Source organism: Monodelphis domestica, chromosome 2, assembly GCF_027887165.1.
Source record: "Monodelphis domestica isolate mMonDom1 chromosome 2, mMonDom1.pri, whole genome shotgun sequence".
Classification (NCBI taxonomy): Eukaryota; Metazoa; Chordata; class Mammalia; order Didelphimorphia; family Didelphidae; genus Monodelphis; species Monodelphis domestica.
In genome coordinates, this window is record NC_077228.1 from 286,489,578 (window position 1) to 286,509,593 (window position 20,016).

Consider the following 20,016-nt stretch of genomic DNA (forward strand, 5'->3'; position numbering starts at 1 on the left):
TGTCAGTTCAGGGACCAAATCAGTCAGTCCGTTAACATTTATTAACTGTGCTGAGCACTGGGAGAAAGGCAAAAAGACAGTCCTCGCTCTCAGGGAGCTCACAGCCTAATGGAAGGGACAGCATGCAGTTAACGATGTACAAACAAGCGAGATTCAGGATAAATTAGAGATTATTCAGCACAGGAAAGGTGTGAGGGTGAGGGGATCTGGAAAGATTTCTTGCAAAAATGGGGTTTTAGCTAGGACGTAAAGGAAGCCAGGGAAGCCAGGAAGAAGAGATGAAGAGAGAATTCCAGACATGTTGGCTTGCATGAAGATCCAGACTCAGGATGAGAACCAGGAGAGAACAGTGTCCCAAAAACCTAGAGAGAAGAGAGGCAACCAAATTATTGAAGGTCTGGGATACTGCAAGAACAAGGACCAACCAAGGGCAAGGGACTAGAAGAAAAGGAACCAGAACTTGTGTCTGATACCTGGGTTCTAGTTCTCTTTCTGCCACTAACTCATTGTATGACCCTGGACAAGTCACTTATACTCTGTGCTTTCAGTTTCCTGGACTGTGAAATAATAATAAATAGTCTAGATCAAAGATGTGAAACTCATAATAGAAAGGGATCCCTGGGCAGGACATTGACTCAAACAGTTCCCAATTACATTTTATTCAACTCATTGGTTCAACCCCCTTATGAGTTTTCCTGGCTCCTTGCAGGAGACAGGCAGAGAGTTTGGATGGTGTGGATGACCTAGGATTCTTTGAGTCTCTTGGCCCTGGGCTAGGATTTTTCAGAATCAGTGTCCACACATCTCCAATTCTGGGACCTCTATTTCAATTCTCCTCTTCTTTTTGATGTTTTCTGGTGCTGAGCTCTCAGGAACAAGGGCTCACTTGATTTCGCTCCTCTTAGTATTGTCAGCTAAGAGTAAAGATAAGGACTTTTCTCTCAATTAAAGGTTATCTAAGCACAAGAACCAATGTTTCTTCAGGCAGAGTGGCCCAGGAGGACTCAGAATCTTCAGGAATCCTTTTGACAATAACAATTTGCATGTTCCTAGCCTTTTAGGTTTACAAAGCACTTCCCCACAACCCTGGGATGCAGACAGTACAACTATGACCTCATTTTACAGATGAGGAAACTGAGACTTTAGAGAGCTTGTGTGGTTGGTCCAGAGTCACCCAGGTATTGGGTCTGGGGTAGGATCTGTACCCAGCTCTCTAGCTCCAAGCTAACATTCTATCTACCTCATCATGAAATCATCTCTTCTGAAGTCTTCCTTCAGAGCTTCCTACAGCGTGGAGGTGACCCCAGGTTTTCAAAGATCAAACCAGCTTGCTAAGTGTGCTCTGGGAGGTCCTGTGGTCTGTCAAGCTAAAAGATTTGCAAATTCAGCACCAGAGAGGTGTGTGTGCTGTGAAGTCCCACCTAGCTAAGTTCATAGAGCCTCATCCTGGGAAGGTTGGCCACCAGTTGATGACTTTTCCTCTACCATAGTGGCTCATGAAGACCACCCAATAGGGGCTATGAGCTTCATGGATAGAGTGAGCACCCCTTCCCCCCTGAGGAAATCCTAGACCTTTGAAAAGTGCTGGTTATTCAAGGGTTAATCATATCAATATATGTTATTGTTTAGTCATTTCAGGCCTGTCTGAATCTCTGTGACACCAGCTTGGGTCTTTGTGGCAAAGATACTGGTGCGGTTTGCCATTTCCTTCTCCAGCTCATTTAAAGATGAGGAAACAGAGGTAAACAGGGTAAAGTGACTTGCCCAGGGTCACACAGCTAATAACTGTCTGAGGTTGGATTTGAACTCAGCTTTTCTTGATTCCAGGCTGAATGCTCTATCCACTGTGCTATCTAGTAAAATCAAGTGGAGAGAATACTGGTTCTAGAGTTGCAGGATCTGAGTTCAATCTTACCTCTGATGCTGACTACTTGTGTGACTTTAGACAAGTTATTTCACTTTTATGGGCCTCAGTTTCCTCTGGTGTAAAATGAGCTCTAAAAAGCCTCCGAGGCTAAAATAGTTGTGTCTCTTCTGTGATCTGTAAGTTCCCTTTCAATGCTAAATCTATAATCATGGAATTAATCAACAAACATTTACTGAATATCCAACTATGTGCTAGGCATTGTACGGGGCTCTGGAGATAAGACAAAAATGAATTGGATCTTGCCCTTAGGGAAATTTTATTCTCATTAGGAGAGACAACAGGATATCCTGAAAGTTTTGGTACAGTTGAAAAATTTTAATAGCTTTTAAGCTACTAATCTATTAAAGCTTAAAACAGAGCCAAGACTTTTGGGGCATTGTATACGTAGGAAGGAAATAGATAAGTAATTTTGGAATGGAAGTCACTGGCAGCTGGGGTGGAGGTGGGGTACATTGGGAAAAAAATTCATGTAGAAGGCAGCCCTTGAGCTGAATGAGCTCTGGAGCTCCTGAACCTCTAGTCTCTACTTTAAGACCTGCAGTGATGAGGAAGACAGTGTAGCATGATGGAAAAGGCACTGGCTTTGGAGGAGACTAATGATTATGTGACCTTAGGCAAGTCATTTCCCTTTTCCCAGGACTCAATTTTCTGATCTTTTAACTGAAGAGATTGGACAATTGGGGAGGGGGCAAACTCTAAGATCTCCCCCTTCAACTCTGCCAGCCATGTATACTTGAACAAGTTACTCAAACTTATTGAGACTCAGTTTCATTATCAGCAAAATAGAAGTAATCATACCTCCTGCCCCAAAGGCTGTACGCAAAGCACATTGGAAAATGCTATATGAATATGAGCCATTATTATTATCACCTTCCAAGGCAACCCATTCCACTTTGGGACACTCCTAATTCGAAAGTCTTTTCCTATATCCAGTCAAAATCTTTCTCCCTGAAACATTTCCCTCTCACCCCCCACTGATAAAGTTGCCCTCTAAGAACAGCCAGAATGCATCTTAATCCTCTTTTCACTTGGTGCGCTTCCAGATGTCACTCTATATGTCTTCCGTTGTCTAGACTATCTCCACTTCCTCCTTTGACATAAACTGCCTTCCTGAGTTATTGGCCAGAACCGGGAGTCCAGGAGCAAGCAATCACCCTAGTATCTAGATTCTCCCTTTGAACCCTAGACAGATGCTGCCAGATTAGGGATGCTAGTTAGGAAGGAAAGAGAGAGAGGAAGGAGGGAAGGGGAGAGAGAGAGATGGAAAAGGAGGGAGGGGGAGAGAAAGAGAGAGAAACAGAGAGAGGGGGGAGAGAGAGAAACAGAGAGAGATGGAGAGGGAGAAAGGGAAGGAGAGGGAGAAAAGGGGAGAGGGAGGGAGGGAGGAAAGGAGAGAGAGAAAAGGAGGGAGAGAGAGTCATGGAGAGAAAGAGAAAGAGATCCAGAGAGACACATTAGTATTATCATAATCAACAATCATTTATTTTTTTAAAACTCTTTCCTTCCTTCTGTCTTAGAATTGATACTAAGGGGGGCAGCTGGGTAGCTCAGTGGATTGAAAGTCAGGCTTAGAGATGATAGGTCCTAGGTTCAAATGTGGCCTCAGACACTTCCCAGCTGTGTGATTCTGGGAAAGTCACTTAACCCCCATTGCCTAGCCCTTACCATTCTTCTGTCTTGGAACCAATACATAGTATTGATTCCAAGACAGAAGGTAAAGGTTTAAAAAAAAATTGATACTAAGTATATGACTCCAACTCCAAAGTAGAAGCATGGAGAGGGCTAGGCAACTGAGGTTAAATGACTTGCCCAGGGTCATATTGCTAGGAAATGTTTGAAGTCAAATTTGAACCCAGGTCCTCCTGACTCCAGGCCTGATACTCTATTCACTGGGCTACCTATCTGTCCCTCAACAAGCATTTATTAAGTACCTACTATGTACCAATGAGTCAGCCTTCCCAGAGTCCAGTGTAGTGTCTGACATAGAGTAATAATCAAGGCTAGCAAGGATAGAGTACTTTAAAGTTTTCAAAGCACTTTGCATTCTCATTTGGTCCTTACCACAGGCCTGGGAGGGACACGCTATTGGTTATCTTTATTTTACAAATTAGGAAAATAAACCCTGTATACCTTGTTCAGACTGGTTCCGCTAAGCTTGGGGGTGGGGGTGAGAGTTTGGAAGTGGCCCAAAGGGCTCTCTACAGGTCATTTGGGTTAAGTGGAGGCAGGTCATGGGAGGCCCATTGCTGGGGTACTTTGGGTTGGTGGAAGAATAGGAGAATTCCATTACTCATCGAGTCCTCCCTAAATCCACTTGCAGGTGTTCTCATTGACTTCACCTTTTGAGGTGAATGGCCTCCCCAGGGCTGTGCCCCTCAGCCTGCCCTACCAGGACTTCAAGAAAGACCTGTCCGAGTACAGGGAGCGGGCTCGCCTCCTGCATAGGGTCCGAACAGTGGACTTCTCCCATGTTGTCCTTAGCGCTCCTTGTCAGTCAGTGACTATTCCCACCCAGCAAGAGGTCAATGGGAGGCGCCAGGAAGAGGACAATGAGGAGGAGGAGGAAGAGGAAGAAGAGGAAGAGGAGGAAGAAGAAGAAGAGGAAGAGGAGGAAGAAGAGGAGGAGGAGGAGGAAGAGGAGGAGGAGGAGGAAGAGGAAGAAGAGGAAGCAGCCTTGGGGCGGGTATTGGGGCTGAGGAGTGACTCTAGCAGTGAAGTGAGTGAGAAGAGCACTGACAGAAGCCAAGAGGGAGCTCCATCCACATTACTTGCTGATGACCAGAAAGAATCCAAGGGCAGGGCGTCCATGGCTGACGGGGACCTGGAGCCAGAGGAGGGCTCCAAGACACTGGTGCTCTTCTCCCCAGGTGACATGAAGAAGTCACCTGTCACCACCGACCTGGCTCCCGACCCGGACCTAGGCACCCTGGCTGCCCTGACCCCACAGAATGAGCGGCCTCACCCCACGGGGAGCCAACTGGATGTGTCTGAGCCAGGGACGCTGTCCTCTGTCCTCAAGTCTGAACCGAAGCCCCCTGGGGCTGGTACCGGGGTGGGACCCGCTGTAGGACCAGGGGGAACCGTGGCGGCTGCCTCCTCACCCTTCACCAAAGTCGAAAGGACCTTTGTGCATATTGCTGAGAAAACGCATCTCAATGTTATGTCTTCCGGTGGGCAGCCCCTTCGGCCTGAGGAAGCCAGCCCTGGCAATGGAGGGCTCGGCCCAGAGGCCATCCTGGAGAAGGGAAGTGTTGAGGAGAGGCCCCCTGTGCCCTTAGAGAATGGCAGTATTCTCTCTGGGCCAGATGGGGCAGAGACGGAGAGTTGTGCCCTCTCAGTACTGCCCGGGGAGACACCCTCAGAAGTGGCTGGTGACGCTCTGCCCAATGGCCTTGCTCCCACCAGTGGACAGCCCCCTGCTATCCCACCTGAACCCAGTCTACCCTCAGAGCCCGGGGTCCCAGAGAAGACAGTTCCCGTGACCCCAGGACCCCAGCCACTCCTTGCCTCCCGACCCCGGAGCCGTATCCCCATCCTCTTCTCTGAGGAGGACACAGGCTCTGAGTTGTCCGCCTCAGTCTCGGCCAAAGAACGATGGTGTAAGCGCACGCGGCAGCCGGACCTCGCCCGCCTGGTGATGGAGAAGAGGCAGGGCCGCCTCCTGTTTCGGATTGCATCCGGAGCCTCATCCTCGGCCTCATCCAGTGAGGAGCGGCGGCGGGCCTCCGAGACGCTGTCTGGCACGGGATCCGAGGAGGACACCCATGACTCAGATGACTCGGCCCCCAGGAAAGCGGAGCGAGCTGTGGGCACACGGAGCCGAATCCCTCGCCCCGTCGGCATCAGGACACCCACCCCGATCCAACTCAAAAGCGGGGGGAGTCCCCAGAGGACGCAACACCCCAGTGCCCCCAACAGCATGGTCCCATCTCCAGACACAGCCATCACCAGCAGGTGAGACACTGAGATACCCAGCATAACAAGGACAGGTAAATAGTGTCCTAGCCCACCCCCCTTCCCTCTCACAACTGCCCCACTGGTGCGGCGTGCTGTGAAGGATCTGGCCTTAATGAATCTTTCCAGGAACTGGCTCTCTTAGAAGCTGCCCAAGGGACACCTTGAGCATTTGTTTCCAGTATTTTCCCCTTTATCCTAAATCTTCACTGATCACTGAGCCCCCAGTTTGAGGCACAGCGGTCCCATTTGGCTTCTGAGTACAAAAAATAGATGCTGCTAGTCCTTAATTATCCTTTCCCCTCTTTCCACCACCACCCCATAACTAGACATTAGACTCTAGCAGCTGCTTCCTATTTTCCTTCTAATCCCCGAGCTCCACAGGCTCCATACCAAAGAGTACATTTTCCAGGGGGAAATATTTACAAAAAGGAAGAAATTCAGAAATAATACTTGAGGTGCAATAACTAGAAGTTCAACCGGGGAAAGTTCCTAACTTTGCCCGAGTCTAGGTGTGGGCACTCTGCTCCCTTGTGGCTCCCTCAAAAGAATGACTTCTTTGGCCCTACAATGCCTTCTTACCCTCAAGTCAATTTGGGATTCACCTACCTGGGCACTGCAAACCTATCTCATTAGATCATTCTAGAATACCAGGTCATGATCGGATAATCAGGAAGCATTAGGGGGACGGAAGGAAGGGCAAGAGCCCTTTGGCATTTGACCCATATTATGCCTTCTGGAATCATGAGCTAATTAAATAGATATCAACCCTCCCTCCAATCAAAGGAAAGACAAGGAAATTTTTTAAAAGGTCAACGTCACCAAAAAAAAAATAGAGAATCGTCCAAACCAATTAATCAACCCGCATTTATTAGGCACCTACTAAATGGAAACATCTTTACTCTCAAGGAACTTGCATCCTTTGGGAGAAAGAACATGCACTTATACAATTCTCAAAGTAAACAGATAGAAGTCATCCATTCCCTTGGAGGGAGCTATTCCTCCATCTACCTGTCCACCAGGGTGAGCCATAAGGCTTCAGGGTGCATTGTTAGAGTTACCCTCCAGGAGGTCAGGTCATGGGGCAGTGTCCAGAGGCTTCAGGCCACCGCTGAGCTCTCCCCAAATGGAAAAAGAGCAGGTTCATCCATGGGGCACATGGCCTATTACTTTGCTCATCCCATCACCCCTGACGCCCTTGCTAGTAGGGCCCCACTAGGTGCTCCTCATGGTTGTGTTATTAGCTCCTAACCCCAGCATATTCTTGATGGCCTGTATCATGGGAAAAGGAGAGCAGAGAAGGGAGGCAAGAAGGAACTCAGGTTCGGATTTTTCATGATTCCGTTGCCCAAAGACTAGAATTCTTAGTCTTCAAGGAAAACTTGGGTATAGTAGAAAAACCATAGAATCAAAAGCCAGGAAACCTTCGCTATGGCTCTGCTGTTAACTCGTGTGACTTTGGACAAGTCGCTTCCGCTCTCTGGGCCCCAATATTGCTGCTCCAGAAAAAGAGAGGGTTAGAGGAGATGGTCTCAAAGGTACTTTCCAATGCAAAAGTTTGGGGATTCTGTGTGAAATCCCACCTTCTAGCTCAGTTTCTGGGCAAATTCTGAGAAAAGCTCCCTTACCCTTGTCTCCCTTCTTCCCTCTCTTCCATAACAGGCTCCAGCTACAGAGATCCCCTGGGCCTCCAGCCACTGCTGACCTCCGCGCCAAACAACCTCCTGTCCACTCAAGCCCTGGCTCTGCCCCAAACCGTGCCAGTCCCCGTCGCCCCAGCCATGCCCCTCCCTCCCGTGGCCCAGCCCTCTCTTCCACCAGACATCTCAGTGCTTCCCCAAGGAGCCAGTCTCTATCCCGGAGAGAGAGTCCCTCTCCCTCCCACCAGGCTAAGCCAGGGGGCTCCCAACCACGGGGAGCCCCCCTGGCCAGGACCCAGCCCCAGGTGTCGGGGCCTGGGCAGCCTGAAGGCCCCCCCTCACCGGGGGGCCCCAAGAAAGGACCAAGAGGGAAACTCCAGACTTACAGCCCGGCAACCAAAGGCAGAGCGGGGGCCTCAGGGGCCTCAGAGGGCAAAACTGGGGCCAGATAATGATGCCTAGCTCTCAATCCAGTCCGGCTGGGTACACCCCCAACCTTCACTCCCCCCACCTTGGCCAATGACACTGGAGCAACTCCCCCAGCACAGCCTTACATGCCAGATATTTGAGCAACCCACCAACTTTACCAATTCCCTCCCAAACACCCACACGCATACGTTGTGGTGGCGCCTCTTAGGTCAGCCTCATCCCTTCAGTAGGCCACCAGGAACCCTTGCTGCCTGGGCATAAGGGGACACTTCAGAGAGGAGGGCTCCTCCTCCCTCCCTGGTTGTCCTCTACCTTCCTCTCTCTACCCTGGGGACCCTGAGGCTGGGCTGGGCTGAATTTCTTGTTCCCTAAGAGATGAGTGTCCTTGCTCAGACATCCCAGGTTCCTCTTTGAAGTCCTAGTTGCTGGTAGGGGTAGGGGGGACCCTTTTGGCTACATTGGTCGAGGGAACCCCCAGGATGCTTGGGCTAGGATATGGAGGCCCAAAGGAGCCAGCCAGACTCTAATTCCAGGTCCCAAATTTTCTTCATAGACTCCAACATCCCTGAGGCCTCTCATTCACTCATCCCTGACCATAGCTTCATCCTTCATCTCTCTGTCCCTGGTAGGGCTCTGTTCATGCTTTATGGATGACCTCCCCTTCTCTTTCTCTCTCCTACCTTCCTCTTTCCCTGGAAGGCTCAGGTCCTAGCAGTGGGAAGTCCTGTCTTCACAGGGGTTAGGCCCCATTGCTTCTTACGAGACATAGTCCAGTCTGCACACCCCTTTGACCTCACAAGGGAGGGAACAAGACCAGCGACCTCCCCTAACTGTCTGAGATGTGGGTTGGGAGGAGAGAGGTCGGGAGGTCGAGAAAGCAGGATGTAGGGAATAAAGGGGACAGGTGCAACAATTGCTCCATCTCTGTGCATCAAGTGACCCTGAGGAAGCAGGGTAATTAGCCCTGGATAATGTCCTTATCTTCTCTGGGCATGGTCCTACCCCCTCCCTGTCCCTGAAAGAATAAGGGTGCCTCATTAGGACCAGCTACCAGACAGAAGCCAAACAGCACCTCAGGAGACCCACCAGATTGTGGCGTGGCTTTGTGGGTGAGTATTTCAGGATAGTGGGCTGGATGGGTCTTAACAAAGATATTTCAGTTCCTCCTCGGGTCACCAGTTCGATGCTCAGAACTTACACCCTCCCCCCTGCCCCAGCTGACTGTAAGCCCTTCTTCACCCCATACACAGTGCTGCACAGCATATTTCATTAGAGTATTGCCACCCAGGAAATTTTTAAAAGGTGAATATTTATTAAATATGCAATCATAAAAGGCATTTTTGTTCCACAGACAAGCTAGAGCAACTAAAACCTAATTTAAATTTTAAAAATTAATCATTAAGCTTTATTTTAAAATAGAAACTAAAAATGAGGCAGAAAGTAAATTTTTTTTATATTAGGTTGTGCCCAGACACTAAAAACTTAATTGAACTTTCTTTCTTTCTTTCTTTCTTTTTTAAGCCCTCACCTTCTGTCTTGGAGTCAATACTGTGTATTGGCTCCAAGGCAGAAGAGTGGTAAGGGCTGGGTAATGGGGGTCAAGTGACTTGCCCAGGGTCACACAGCCAGGTAGTGCCTGAGGCCAGATTTGAACCTAGGACCTCCCATCTCTAGGCCTGGCTCTCAATCCATTGAGCTACCCAGCTGCCCCCTTAATTGAACTTTCTAAAAAAATTAACAAACATTATTTTAAAATATAAATTTAAAAGGAGGCAGAAAATACCAACTTTTTTTTTCAACATTAGGGTGTGCCTAGACATTAAAATATAATTTTAATTTTAAAAATTTACAACAAAACTTTATTTTGAAATACAAAAAATGAGGCAGAAAATAACATCAGAAAATTAGGGTGTACCCAATGGGCCACAGTTTTAAGTTATCCTTCTCTGCCTTCAGTGGAGAGGGACAAGTATTGTTCCCTATGCTGTCTATATTGACTCTTCAGAGATTTCAAGATTTCCCAGTATATATAGCATGCATGGATAAAGCATTTACTATGTTTAAGGCAGAGAGTTAGGAAGACCTGAGTTCAGGTTCATCCTCTGATACATTCTGGCTGGGTGACCCTGGGCAAGTCATCTTGTTCATCTCTCAATGCTCCAGGAGGCTTTATAAGACTAGAGTTGCAGAAAGATGGCAGCTGTATATTGGTAGAAGGAGTTCCTGACAGATTTCCTGGTAGCAATGAAATCACAGGTATAGACAATATGTATGTATATGTATCTGTATAAATATATATATATATGTATATGAATATATACACACTCCCATGTATATATGTGTGTGTGTGTATGTGTGAGGGGTAGTAGTGATGGGGTAGGGTGATGAGTAGGGTCAGCTGTCCAGATCATGCTCACACCTTTAATTTTTCAGAACTGATTGATGTTCTGAAGATGGGGAGGCACCTAGCCAAGCTTTGGGAAGATTTCAGTTAGTCATTCAACTAACACTAAGTGCCTCCTATGTGCCCAATACTATATTAAGTACTCTGGGGGAATGCCAAGGAGCTTACTAATATCCCTCTCCTCTCCCGTCCATTGATCTTCAGAGAGGGCATACTCTACCCAAATGGCCTGCCTAGCCCCATCTCTGTCCTGCCTCTACCAAGAGGCCACCCTACCCTCCAAGCCTAGTACTGTTTCCTCTGTCTGAACCAGTGCCAGAGCCTGGACAGTAGGGTACACCCTCCCAGACACCTTTCCCACCCTCCTTGAGAGGCTGCCCATAGGAGAGAGGAGGCATAAGGAAGAAGGTTGGCAGGAGAAGGAGGTTAGAACTGCCTGGCTCCCCTCTCCCCAGCCCCCGCTCCCAGGGTGGGGTGGGAATCTGTGTCCTTTGAAGAGATGTCTCTACGTGTCCCTTCCTGAGCAGTCCTCAGGCCAACCTGACTCTGGGCCTAATCAGATCTCATTTGCCTGCTCCCTTCTCCCACCTGGCTTTATGGTCTCCCATTTCTTTTCCAGGAGTAGTCATTCTTAATGCCAGGGAGGCACCCAGACACTATGAGGAGCACTCTACTGAATCCTCCCCAACATCCACCCCTGCTTCCAAGAGAGACAACAGATAGGATAGCTTTCCCCCCAGAACACTGTGGCAAAGAACCGAGGCAGGTGTCGCCCAGCTGGGCTTCAACCTGTCCCAGTCGAGGCATGGACTATCTAAGGAAATGGGGTCTTCCATTCAACTAACAGGAGGAAACAGATGGCTAGGAGTCCTGAAGCTACCAGGCAAAAGCAATATAGTGTCCTCTTTGCTCCTCTGACCCTCTACCTCCTAATGACTACCTTGACCCTTTCTCCACCTCTCTTCTATTTCCCACAGCTTGCCTGTAGACAATCTACTGGGGATTCCAGCTGTTCTGCCACTCCTGGACAGGGTGGGAATTCTGGAGATGAGGAGGGGGGCTCCCTCCCAGGCCTGTGCTACAGAATCAAGGATGGGAAGGAGGCAGGACTGGATAGGTTGCAGAATCCCCTTTTCTCTCTCTCTCTCTCCGACTCTATCCCAGCCAGGTCTCAGAAGAATCATTATGAGCTCCATGGGGCCAGGGGCAGGGCAGCTTGGCAGTGAATGCTTGTCATCTTCAAGAGAGAAAGAAAGAGAGAGAAGACACAGGGACACAGGTTCTTCCTCCCCTGAAATAAATAGTCTAGGAGTACAGACACACATTCTAACACTCCTGTCCATCTGTACTAGAGAACTCTGATGGCCAGAGAGAAGACTGGGGATTCAGGGTTCTCTTCTTCTTCTCCAGCAGAAACAGTCATCTTCCAGGAACATTTTTTCCCTTCTCTTACTCCAGAGATCCCTTTCTCTGCTATTCCTTACTGTCTGCTGCCCTTTCCTTAGCAACTGCCCTGCCTTGCACCCTCAGTCCCACCCTTGGACTGTGGGAGAGTAAAAGGCCTTCTGAAGGATGCTCAGGGGAACTATTAGCAGGAATACTTTAACTTGTTATCTTCTCTCCAGAGAGGTCTGGGCACCATGGGCAGAGAGGAAGCAGTAAGGAAAACCAGCCTGACGTACCAAGTTGGTACCAATATCATATCTATATAAGTGGCATCATTGGAGCCCAGGAAGAAGCCCAGATTAGGGAGGGGATCAAAGGAGGTGTAGAGGGCAACAGATTCCATATCAACCATTAGCAATTGGCCATTTTTTAAAGTGACTAGACCCATGTTGGCAAGTATGAGGCACAGCATGGGCATGTTAGACACCACCACAGTCAGCCGGCTCCCAGGGGGTATAGACAGAGGAAGCTGGGGAAGGGGTCTCGAGCACGCCCATCTCTCAGCATGCCTTTAAGGTGCCAATTGGCATATCCCAGCCTAAGGCAGAGAAAATCCAACTGAAAGCTGAGCCTGACAGTCCAGGACACTCAGGAATCTCTCTCCCTCCAGCCTCATGAATGGCAGAACCTCCTATTTCTTCCCACCCACCAGTCCCAATCTGAGGCTATCCTATACTTCTCTATTCAGCCAACAGGAGGATGACCCCAAGTACCAGAGAACAAAGGATTGTGCCATGTTCAGGGGGTTGGCAGAGGGAGGAGTAGTGCCAACCCCTCCCCCCACACACATACACTTAGAGCATCTCTGACTGACAATCCAAAAGTCCTAGAGGGTAGGGTTATGACCCCCTCTGCTGCCACCCTAACTATGAATGTAAGGTCCACCCTTTGGGGCCAAAGTCTACCCAGGCCAGATCCTTAAAGGGAGAGAGGGAGAGCCTGAGATATCTCTAGGATACCTGCTGCCTTCCTTCACCTAGAACACGAGCTAGTCAGATACACCCACATCTTTTAGGAATGGAAGGGGATGGGGGACTGGAAGCCCAAGCACCCTTAGGGCTCTCACCCTCCCAACTCACACAGAATGGCACCCGGAGCAGGAGGGAAGGGGATGGGGGAGGGGTGGTTTGGGCCCTCAATTCTCATTTTCTCCTGCGTTACCAGGGTCCAGAGCAAACACAATCGCTTTGGCTTCCTCTTTCGAAGCACCCAGCAGAGCTCTGCCTATTCCTTCTGTCTCCTCTATCTCTCCACCTTCCATCCCAACAAAGCAGCTGTCCCTGAGTTCTCTGGACACACGTCCCTCCCAAATGAGGTCTCTCCGGCTCAGAGCCCCTCTCCCCTACTTTCATCACGCACATGCCTTTCAGAAGGAAGAGCAAGCCTGTTTTAAACTCAGAAATAGGATTTCCTTTTCATAGTCCCCTCTTCCCCAGAAGAGAAGGGGCGCCTTACCCCAACCCCAGCTAAGCTTGGGCCTGCATGGCCCCACCATACACTTAGGGGATGGTAGGCTGCGTGTCAAGAGACGCATGAACTGCTCTGCTGGCATTCGGGGAGTGGGTCCCTCGCTGGAAGGGGAGGCGGGCCAGGATGGATCTGGGGGAAGGCTCGGCCACCCTCCTTCAACCTCTACGCTCTGCTGGAGAAGCCACAGAAGAATGTTTACATGCCAAACAGAATGTAACAATCCCCCAGCACCCACAGACACACAGACACACACCCCCTGCCTACAGTCATTGCATGGCCTCTGCCCCACCCGCCTGGCCCTGTCCTGCCCCTGGCCTTGGAACTCCAACGTGGCCCAAGCCCCCCAGCGCACCCTCCCACTCCCCCACCCCCAAGCCACTGTCATAATTAGATCGGGTCTTGGAAGGGAAATAGCCATGCCATTAAAGCCTGTTGACCTTTTAGCTGGCCTGGACTCTCCTTCCCTGCAAGGGAACTGCTGAAGGGAACCCTGGCAGTACTCCCTGCTTCCATTACAGCCTCAAGGAATGGGGACGGGAGGATGGGGGGCTTCTGTTGGTGGAGGGGCTGGGTGGGGGGCAAGGGCATCTGCTTGGGGCAAAGATGGACAAAGGAGGTGACCACCCCAGAGTGTATTCTTTATCTGCTCCAGAGCCCAACCAGGCTACAATAAACTGACCTCAAGTCCCGGGACCCTGGGATGGGGGAGCAAAGTAGAGTATGGCTAGAAGAGGCAGGAAGGAGGTAGGTTTGCTCCCTCTTTATATCCTTGTCTGTCCCTTTCCTTTTTCAAATGGGCCCAACCTTGATTTCATCTGCTTAGGGGACTCCCTATTGGAAATCCACTTCACCATCATATATTGGCGCTCGTCTGGAATTTGTAGTCTCCAGAGAGTTCTTGGGGTTGGGGCAGGTGGCGAGAGAGAGACCTGACAGCACCTCTCTGCTAAGATAATTATTAATCTGTTTTCTTCGAATTCATCCAATCTTTCCTTCCCTCTGCCTATTTTCAGCTTGTGCCACCTTTCCAGGGAAAGAATTTCCTCCCTGCTCTGTGAAGCCAGACTGCTTTTATCAAGAGCTAAATTTATTTCTTTCAGACTACAGGAGGGTGCTTTGTTCTAAGACAGGAGAGTTTAGTGGGGGGCAACTAGGTGGCACAGTGAATAGAGTGCTAGACCTGGAGTCAGAAAGACCCGAATTCAAATCTGACCTTGGATACTTATTAGCTGTGTGACCCTGGGCAAGTCACTTAATCTATGTCTACATTCATTCTGCCTATGCCTTTATGACTTTCTAAGTTTCCATCCGAGCCCTTCTCAGCTTGTGAACTGGCATGCCAAAATGGTCACATCCTTTTACTTTGGGGATAAGAGGAGGTGTTGTCCCTCCTGTCCCAGCCATCTCCTTGCTTATTTGAGGTTCCCTCTGCACCTCCTCCATTTCTGCTGTGTCCCTCCTAAGGTACCTAAATTCTATGCAGCCAGACAAGTGTGTAGGGGTCCTCCTGGCCTGAGACATGCACCTCCAAACTCCATACCCGCCTCCCTGTTGTTATGCCTCCTTCTCCTCCTCCTGAGCCTGGCTGTTACCAGAGTCAGAAAAAGAACCCAACTTGATCAGGCCTGCTGGCCAGACACAGATATGCCCAGGAGTCACACTCAGCTGGACTTCCCTGAAGAAGTGAGCCAGATGGGAGGAGAAGCAGGAATGGGAACAGAGAGAAGGCGTTCCCTGACTCCAGACCACAGAGCTTCAGGAATACAAGTTCTTTGTCCTGTTCTCAAAAGTGGTGAAAGGAGCCAGCTGGAGGGCTCAGTAGCTAGAGAGCCAGACCTAGAGACAGGAGTTCACATCTGACCCCAGACACTTCCTAGCTAGGTGACTAGGCAGCCCACTTGGCCCCCATTATCCAGCCTTTACCATTCTTCTGCCTTAGGATCAACGCACAGTATTGATTCTAAGACATAAGATAAGGCTTTTAAAAAATAGTGGTGAGAGTCTGCTCTATCACCTGCTCCCATTCCTCACCCCTCTTCCTGCCCCAAGCAATCTCCTCTTTCTTCTGTGCCCACCACTAAGGAGTTGGAGATACTGAGGCACAGGGAGGAAGCAGAATCCGCACACACTGGACAAGAGATATCCCTGTCACTGGAACAGATGAGACTACTCACACACACTTACACACTCACACAGACATACACACACACTCATACACACTTACACACACAACGCTAATATTAATAAAAGCTAGCATTTAATAGCACTTTACAGCACTTACATATGTTAACTTTTTGATTACCTGCCTGTCGGGGAGAGTGAAACTTTCTGGCATTAAAAATGTGTACATTTGTGGAAAGTAATATAAAAACGTGCTCCTTGTTAAAGCTAGGATTTTGCTTCCCTTACCTAGCCCTGGGTTCTGCTCTGAGAGAGGTGAAGCAATGAGTAAGGCTAGAGTTGGGCTGCTACAAAAGACAAAAGGGAAACGCAGAGAACCCCCCCTTCCTCTCTCTCTCTCTCTCCCTCTCTTTTTCTCTCTCTCTTCCTCTTTTTCTCTTTCTCTCCCCACCCCTTCTCATACTTTCTCCCCCACCCTCCCTTCTTTCTCTCTTCTCTCTTTCTTTCCACCTTTCTTTTTTTTTTCCTTTCTCTTCCCCTCCCTCTCTGGCTCTCCACCTCTCCCTCCCTCCCTCTTTCTCTTTTTTCCTCCTCTCTTTTCCCTCTTATTTTTCTTCCCCCCTTTCTCCTCTCTCCTCTGAACTTCCTTGGAGGGCTTCTACAAGGAGAGGCACAAGGGAGCAGTTCAAAAGAAAGACCAGAATGGGTAGGGAAGATTTCTTTTACTTATAACCATCAGCAACTCGAAACAGCAGCAGGACCTTCCCAGCACACTCCTGCCCATCTCTGCTGCTGCTAAGTACGGTACGTTGCTGCTGCTATTCCCTCTGAGACTGGGCCATGGACCAGATGCCATGTCCAGCCCTCTAATTGAAAAGAGCTTTAAGATGGCTGGAAGATGGCTGGCAGATAGGATGGGCAGAGAGAATCAAGGGCTCTCTGGGTAATTAGAGCTAGATGGGGTTTACAAATTTGAGAGGAGTACCTGTTCAGCAACTTCAGATTCAGATCAGCCTTTCACTCAGTCCAGGTTCTAGTTCAGGCTCATTTCCAAACCTAGGGACTCCTTTTATGGTTCTATGATCAACAGGACTACCATTTACATTCTCCACCATCCCCGTATCTACCATCATCCCTATATTTCTGTGATAACAAATTTCCACATAAATTCCTTAAAGTTAGTTATATGATCCAAATTGTCTCCTTTCCTCCTCCCCTCCCCCTTCCCAGAGCTGGCAAGCAATTCAGTCTGCCTCCCTATATTTCCAGTTGTCATATAATGAACTTCATTATCCTCCTCACCTTCAACCTCCCCATTATAATTATCATCTTCTCAGTCACCATCATCATGACCACCTTCCCATCAAAATCATCTTCTCAGCTTTTTCATGACCTTCTCCATTGTCATACATCGCCTTCATTACTGCCTTCGTCATCCCCATCATAATCATTTTACCTATTAGCTTCCCTGTTCCCAACATCACTATCTGGCCATATGCCCATCCCTGTTGTCATCACCACCACTATCATAATCTCCCATTCCCGTTCTCATTCCCATCAGCACCCTTACTTTATCATCTCCTCTATCCTACTACCCTTCTAATTCCTCAACTTCACTAGCATCATTCTTGTGATCATAACCATCATGTTCAAGGAAAATGGTCTCAGCTGGGAATTGGACTAACCCTGGAAGGAATCTAGACTTTTCTTTCTTTAAAAAAAACAATGTAATCTTTGCCAATTATCACCCCCAAACTGTCAACCTCTCCTGCTACCCTTCTTCCTTTCCAAGGTTTTTTCCCTTCATCTCTCAAATCAGAGGTTGTATTTTTGTTCACAGAATTTCAGTAGCTCTGATGGGAAAGACAACCAAATAAAAGCAAACTTATAGCCCCCCAAATTGATTAGTTATAGAACACAGGAATTTTGTCCTAGATACAATATTCCTCGATAGTGAGAACTGCTTGTTTCTCAGTGTGATTTGGGATAAGACCAGTAGCTCTGTTCCCTCTTTCTCAGTCTAAAGTGAGTGAACCTTTTGTTCCTTCCTACCAATTTCTAGGGTTTAGGCTTACAAGCACCTAAAGTTCTACAGTAGAGAAGTCTCTGACCACTTCCTCAGAGGTGGAGGGATTTATCATACCTCACATCGCTTAATCAGGAACATTCCTAAGAATCTTGCATATCATTACACAACCTCACATATAATTACAGGGTAATAAATGTACTCCAGCACAGATTTAGAATTCAAAAGACCTGAATTCACATCCAACCTTTGCTACTTATTTCCTGGTTGATCTTGAGCATCAATTCTCTGAGTCTCTTTTGTTTCCTGATCTGCAAAATGACTGGGGTCCTCTGGCTTCCCTTGAGACTTGAAATTTTTTAAAGGATTTTACTATGATTTGGAACTGGGGTGGGGTAGGGAGAAGGTGAAATAAAATAATACATATAAACTAAAGAATTCTGACTTCCTGAGCACCTTAGGAGGGCCTATTGTTTCCTCTGTCCTGATCAGGGCATCTAGAGGATGATGCTCAGTTCTGAACACATATTTTTGGAAGGATATTAATAGCCTAAAGGTATCCAGAGGAGGACAAAATAGGTTAGTGATCTGGAGTCTATGCCATGGGACAACTGGCCTCCTCAAATTATTCTAGAGCACCTTACCTAGATCTTTCCCTTACCTTCATCACTCTCCACCTTACATTTAGGATTATTGTACAAGCCTTATTTATACCCACTAGTCAAAATGTATATCTTGAGTCAATTTTTTGTCTTTGTAGCCTTAGTTCTTTGCTAACCTAACCATCTGCCTTGGCCTATCCTTGCCATCCATCCTGCTACCGCTGCCTCTCAATCTGCCTGAGACCATGCCCTGGGTTACTTTATTTGCTCAGCTTTAGAACTATCATAGCTCGAAGGCCACGCTGTGCTGATTGGAGTGTCAGCCAGTACAAACACTCATGGCAGATTCTAAACCATGTTTCCCCTTTAACCAAACTCTGCCACAGTCATCTCCTTGCTGTCCACCCAGATGACTTGTGGGTACCTCCCTCCCCTGTTCATCCCCATTCCCTGCTTTCCAACTCTTTCTCTGAAACAGTAATCAAATCAATGTTGCCATTGTTTTTGAAAAGGGCTTGTCAATGGACTCCTTCTTGGTGCCACTTACCCTGCTTTATCACATTACCAATGACTTCCAAGCAAAACCACCCTGCCTTGGTGTTTGCCAAGGATATGCTAACTGTCTTGCTTTGGAATATGCTTGGCACATAGTAAGTGCTTAATAAATACTATTCATCCAGCCAACTATCCATTCCTTTAAATAAATAGATGTTAAAATACAAGCAAAATAGAAAGACAGTCCCTTCCCTCAAGGAATTTACATTCTAATTGGGAAAGACAAACCATAAAAGAAAGCAAAAAAGGAGTGTTGGGGAGGGGTTAGTACTGGGGAAAGGGTATCTAGAGAATGAGGGGTGGCTGGTCTGAGCCTTTTCCCTTCTATACTAGCTAGGATCCACTTAGTAAGAATAATGAATTCCTTGAAGTGACCATATTATTTGAATTTATATTGCATATTTTCATTGGCTAGAACCAATGTCCATATTTTACATTATTATAATTTCTGACCATACTAATATAAATATGTGGGACCATTCAGTGGATTCATTATTCACACTAATTAGAACTTAGCTATATTAGAAGATGACTTCAATGTCCCTCTCTCAGAGTCAGATGAATATAATTCTCTTTTTGCTGACTATTCAGTTGGTTTATACTCTACTCCCCTTGAGTAGGGAGAAGAAGGTTAATATCTCTTGCAGTTAACAAAGCAAATATGGGAATGATGTACAAGAAGAAAAAATTTAACAATTAGAACTGTAGAAAAGTAGAATGGAAAATAATAAATTCTTAATCAGGAGATCTTCAAATAGAGTCTGGACACCCACTTGTAGAGGATTTTGTCTCAGTCAAATTTAGAATGTCACAAAACTCTACCTACACTTTGAGTCAGAAATGTCACCATTAGGAATATTTCTCAAGGTGGTCAAATATAAAGAGGAAGGTGCCAAATATGCAAATAGATTTACATTAACTTTTTTTGTAGTTGAGTTCCCTTTAGCCTTCCATAGGAAGTCCTTAAGCCTACAGAAAGACAGTGTGTTCCTGTATTAATTATCCAGCAAAAGAGTTATATATGAGTTATCCACCAACTGGAACTTCAGTTGAGTTACTGTAATAGTAGATTGTCATTTTCTCTCCTCTGTGTGTGTGTGTGTGTGTGAGAGAGAGAGAGAGAGACAGAGAGAGACAGAGAGAGAGAGAGAGAGACAGAGACAGAGACAGAGACAGAGACAGAGACAGAGACAGAGACAGAGACAGAGACAGAGAGAGCATGAGCAAGAGAGATTTTCCTCTGGCCACTAACTAGTTCTTAACAAAAAAATACCTAAAATGCTCTTCTGACCACAAGCCCACACTTCAGTGGAGGTTTTAAGCAGTTTAAGCTAACTCTCTAAGGCCAGGTCCAAAATTAGTCTAGGAGTTGAAGTGGAATATTGCCTAAAAAATTAAATCTCCTATTTTTAATGGACTCCTGAGACCATAATCTGTCTGGG

The 20,016-nt window shown here is 47.5% G+C and overlaps 1 protein-coding gene and 1 long non-coding RNA gene across 5 annotated transcripts in view; one reads left to right on the plus strand and one right to left on the minus strand.

Moving 5' to 3' along the window:
• TTBK1 (tau tubulin kinase 1) overlaps positions 1–13,713 on the plus strand; it is a 107,143-nt gene extending 93,430 nt beyond the window's left edge. For all 4 annotated transcript variants that reach the window (XM_056818274.1, XM_056818272.1, XM_056818273.1 and 1 more), the window contains 2 exons: positions 4,248–5,881; positions 7,544–13,713. In XM_056818274.1, coding sequence (XP_056674252.1) covers positions 4,248–5,881; positions 7,544–7,973 — 2,064 coding nt within the window. In that variant the 3' untranslated portion in view covers positions 7,974–13,713. The remainder of the gene's footprint in view (positions 1–4,247; positions 5,882–7,543) is intronic.
• The window catches only part of LOC103097666 (uncharacterized), a 25,193-nt gene continuing 5,177 nt past the window's right edge, over positions 1–20,016 (minus strand). Inside the window, exon 2 of the long non-coding RNA XR_462528.2 lies at positions 1–362. This is a non-coding gene — a long non-coding RNA (uncharacterized LOC103097666). The remainder of the gene's footprint in view (positions 363–20,016) is intronic.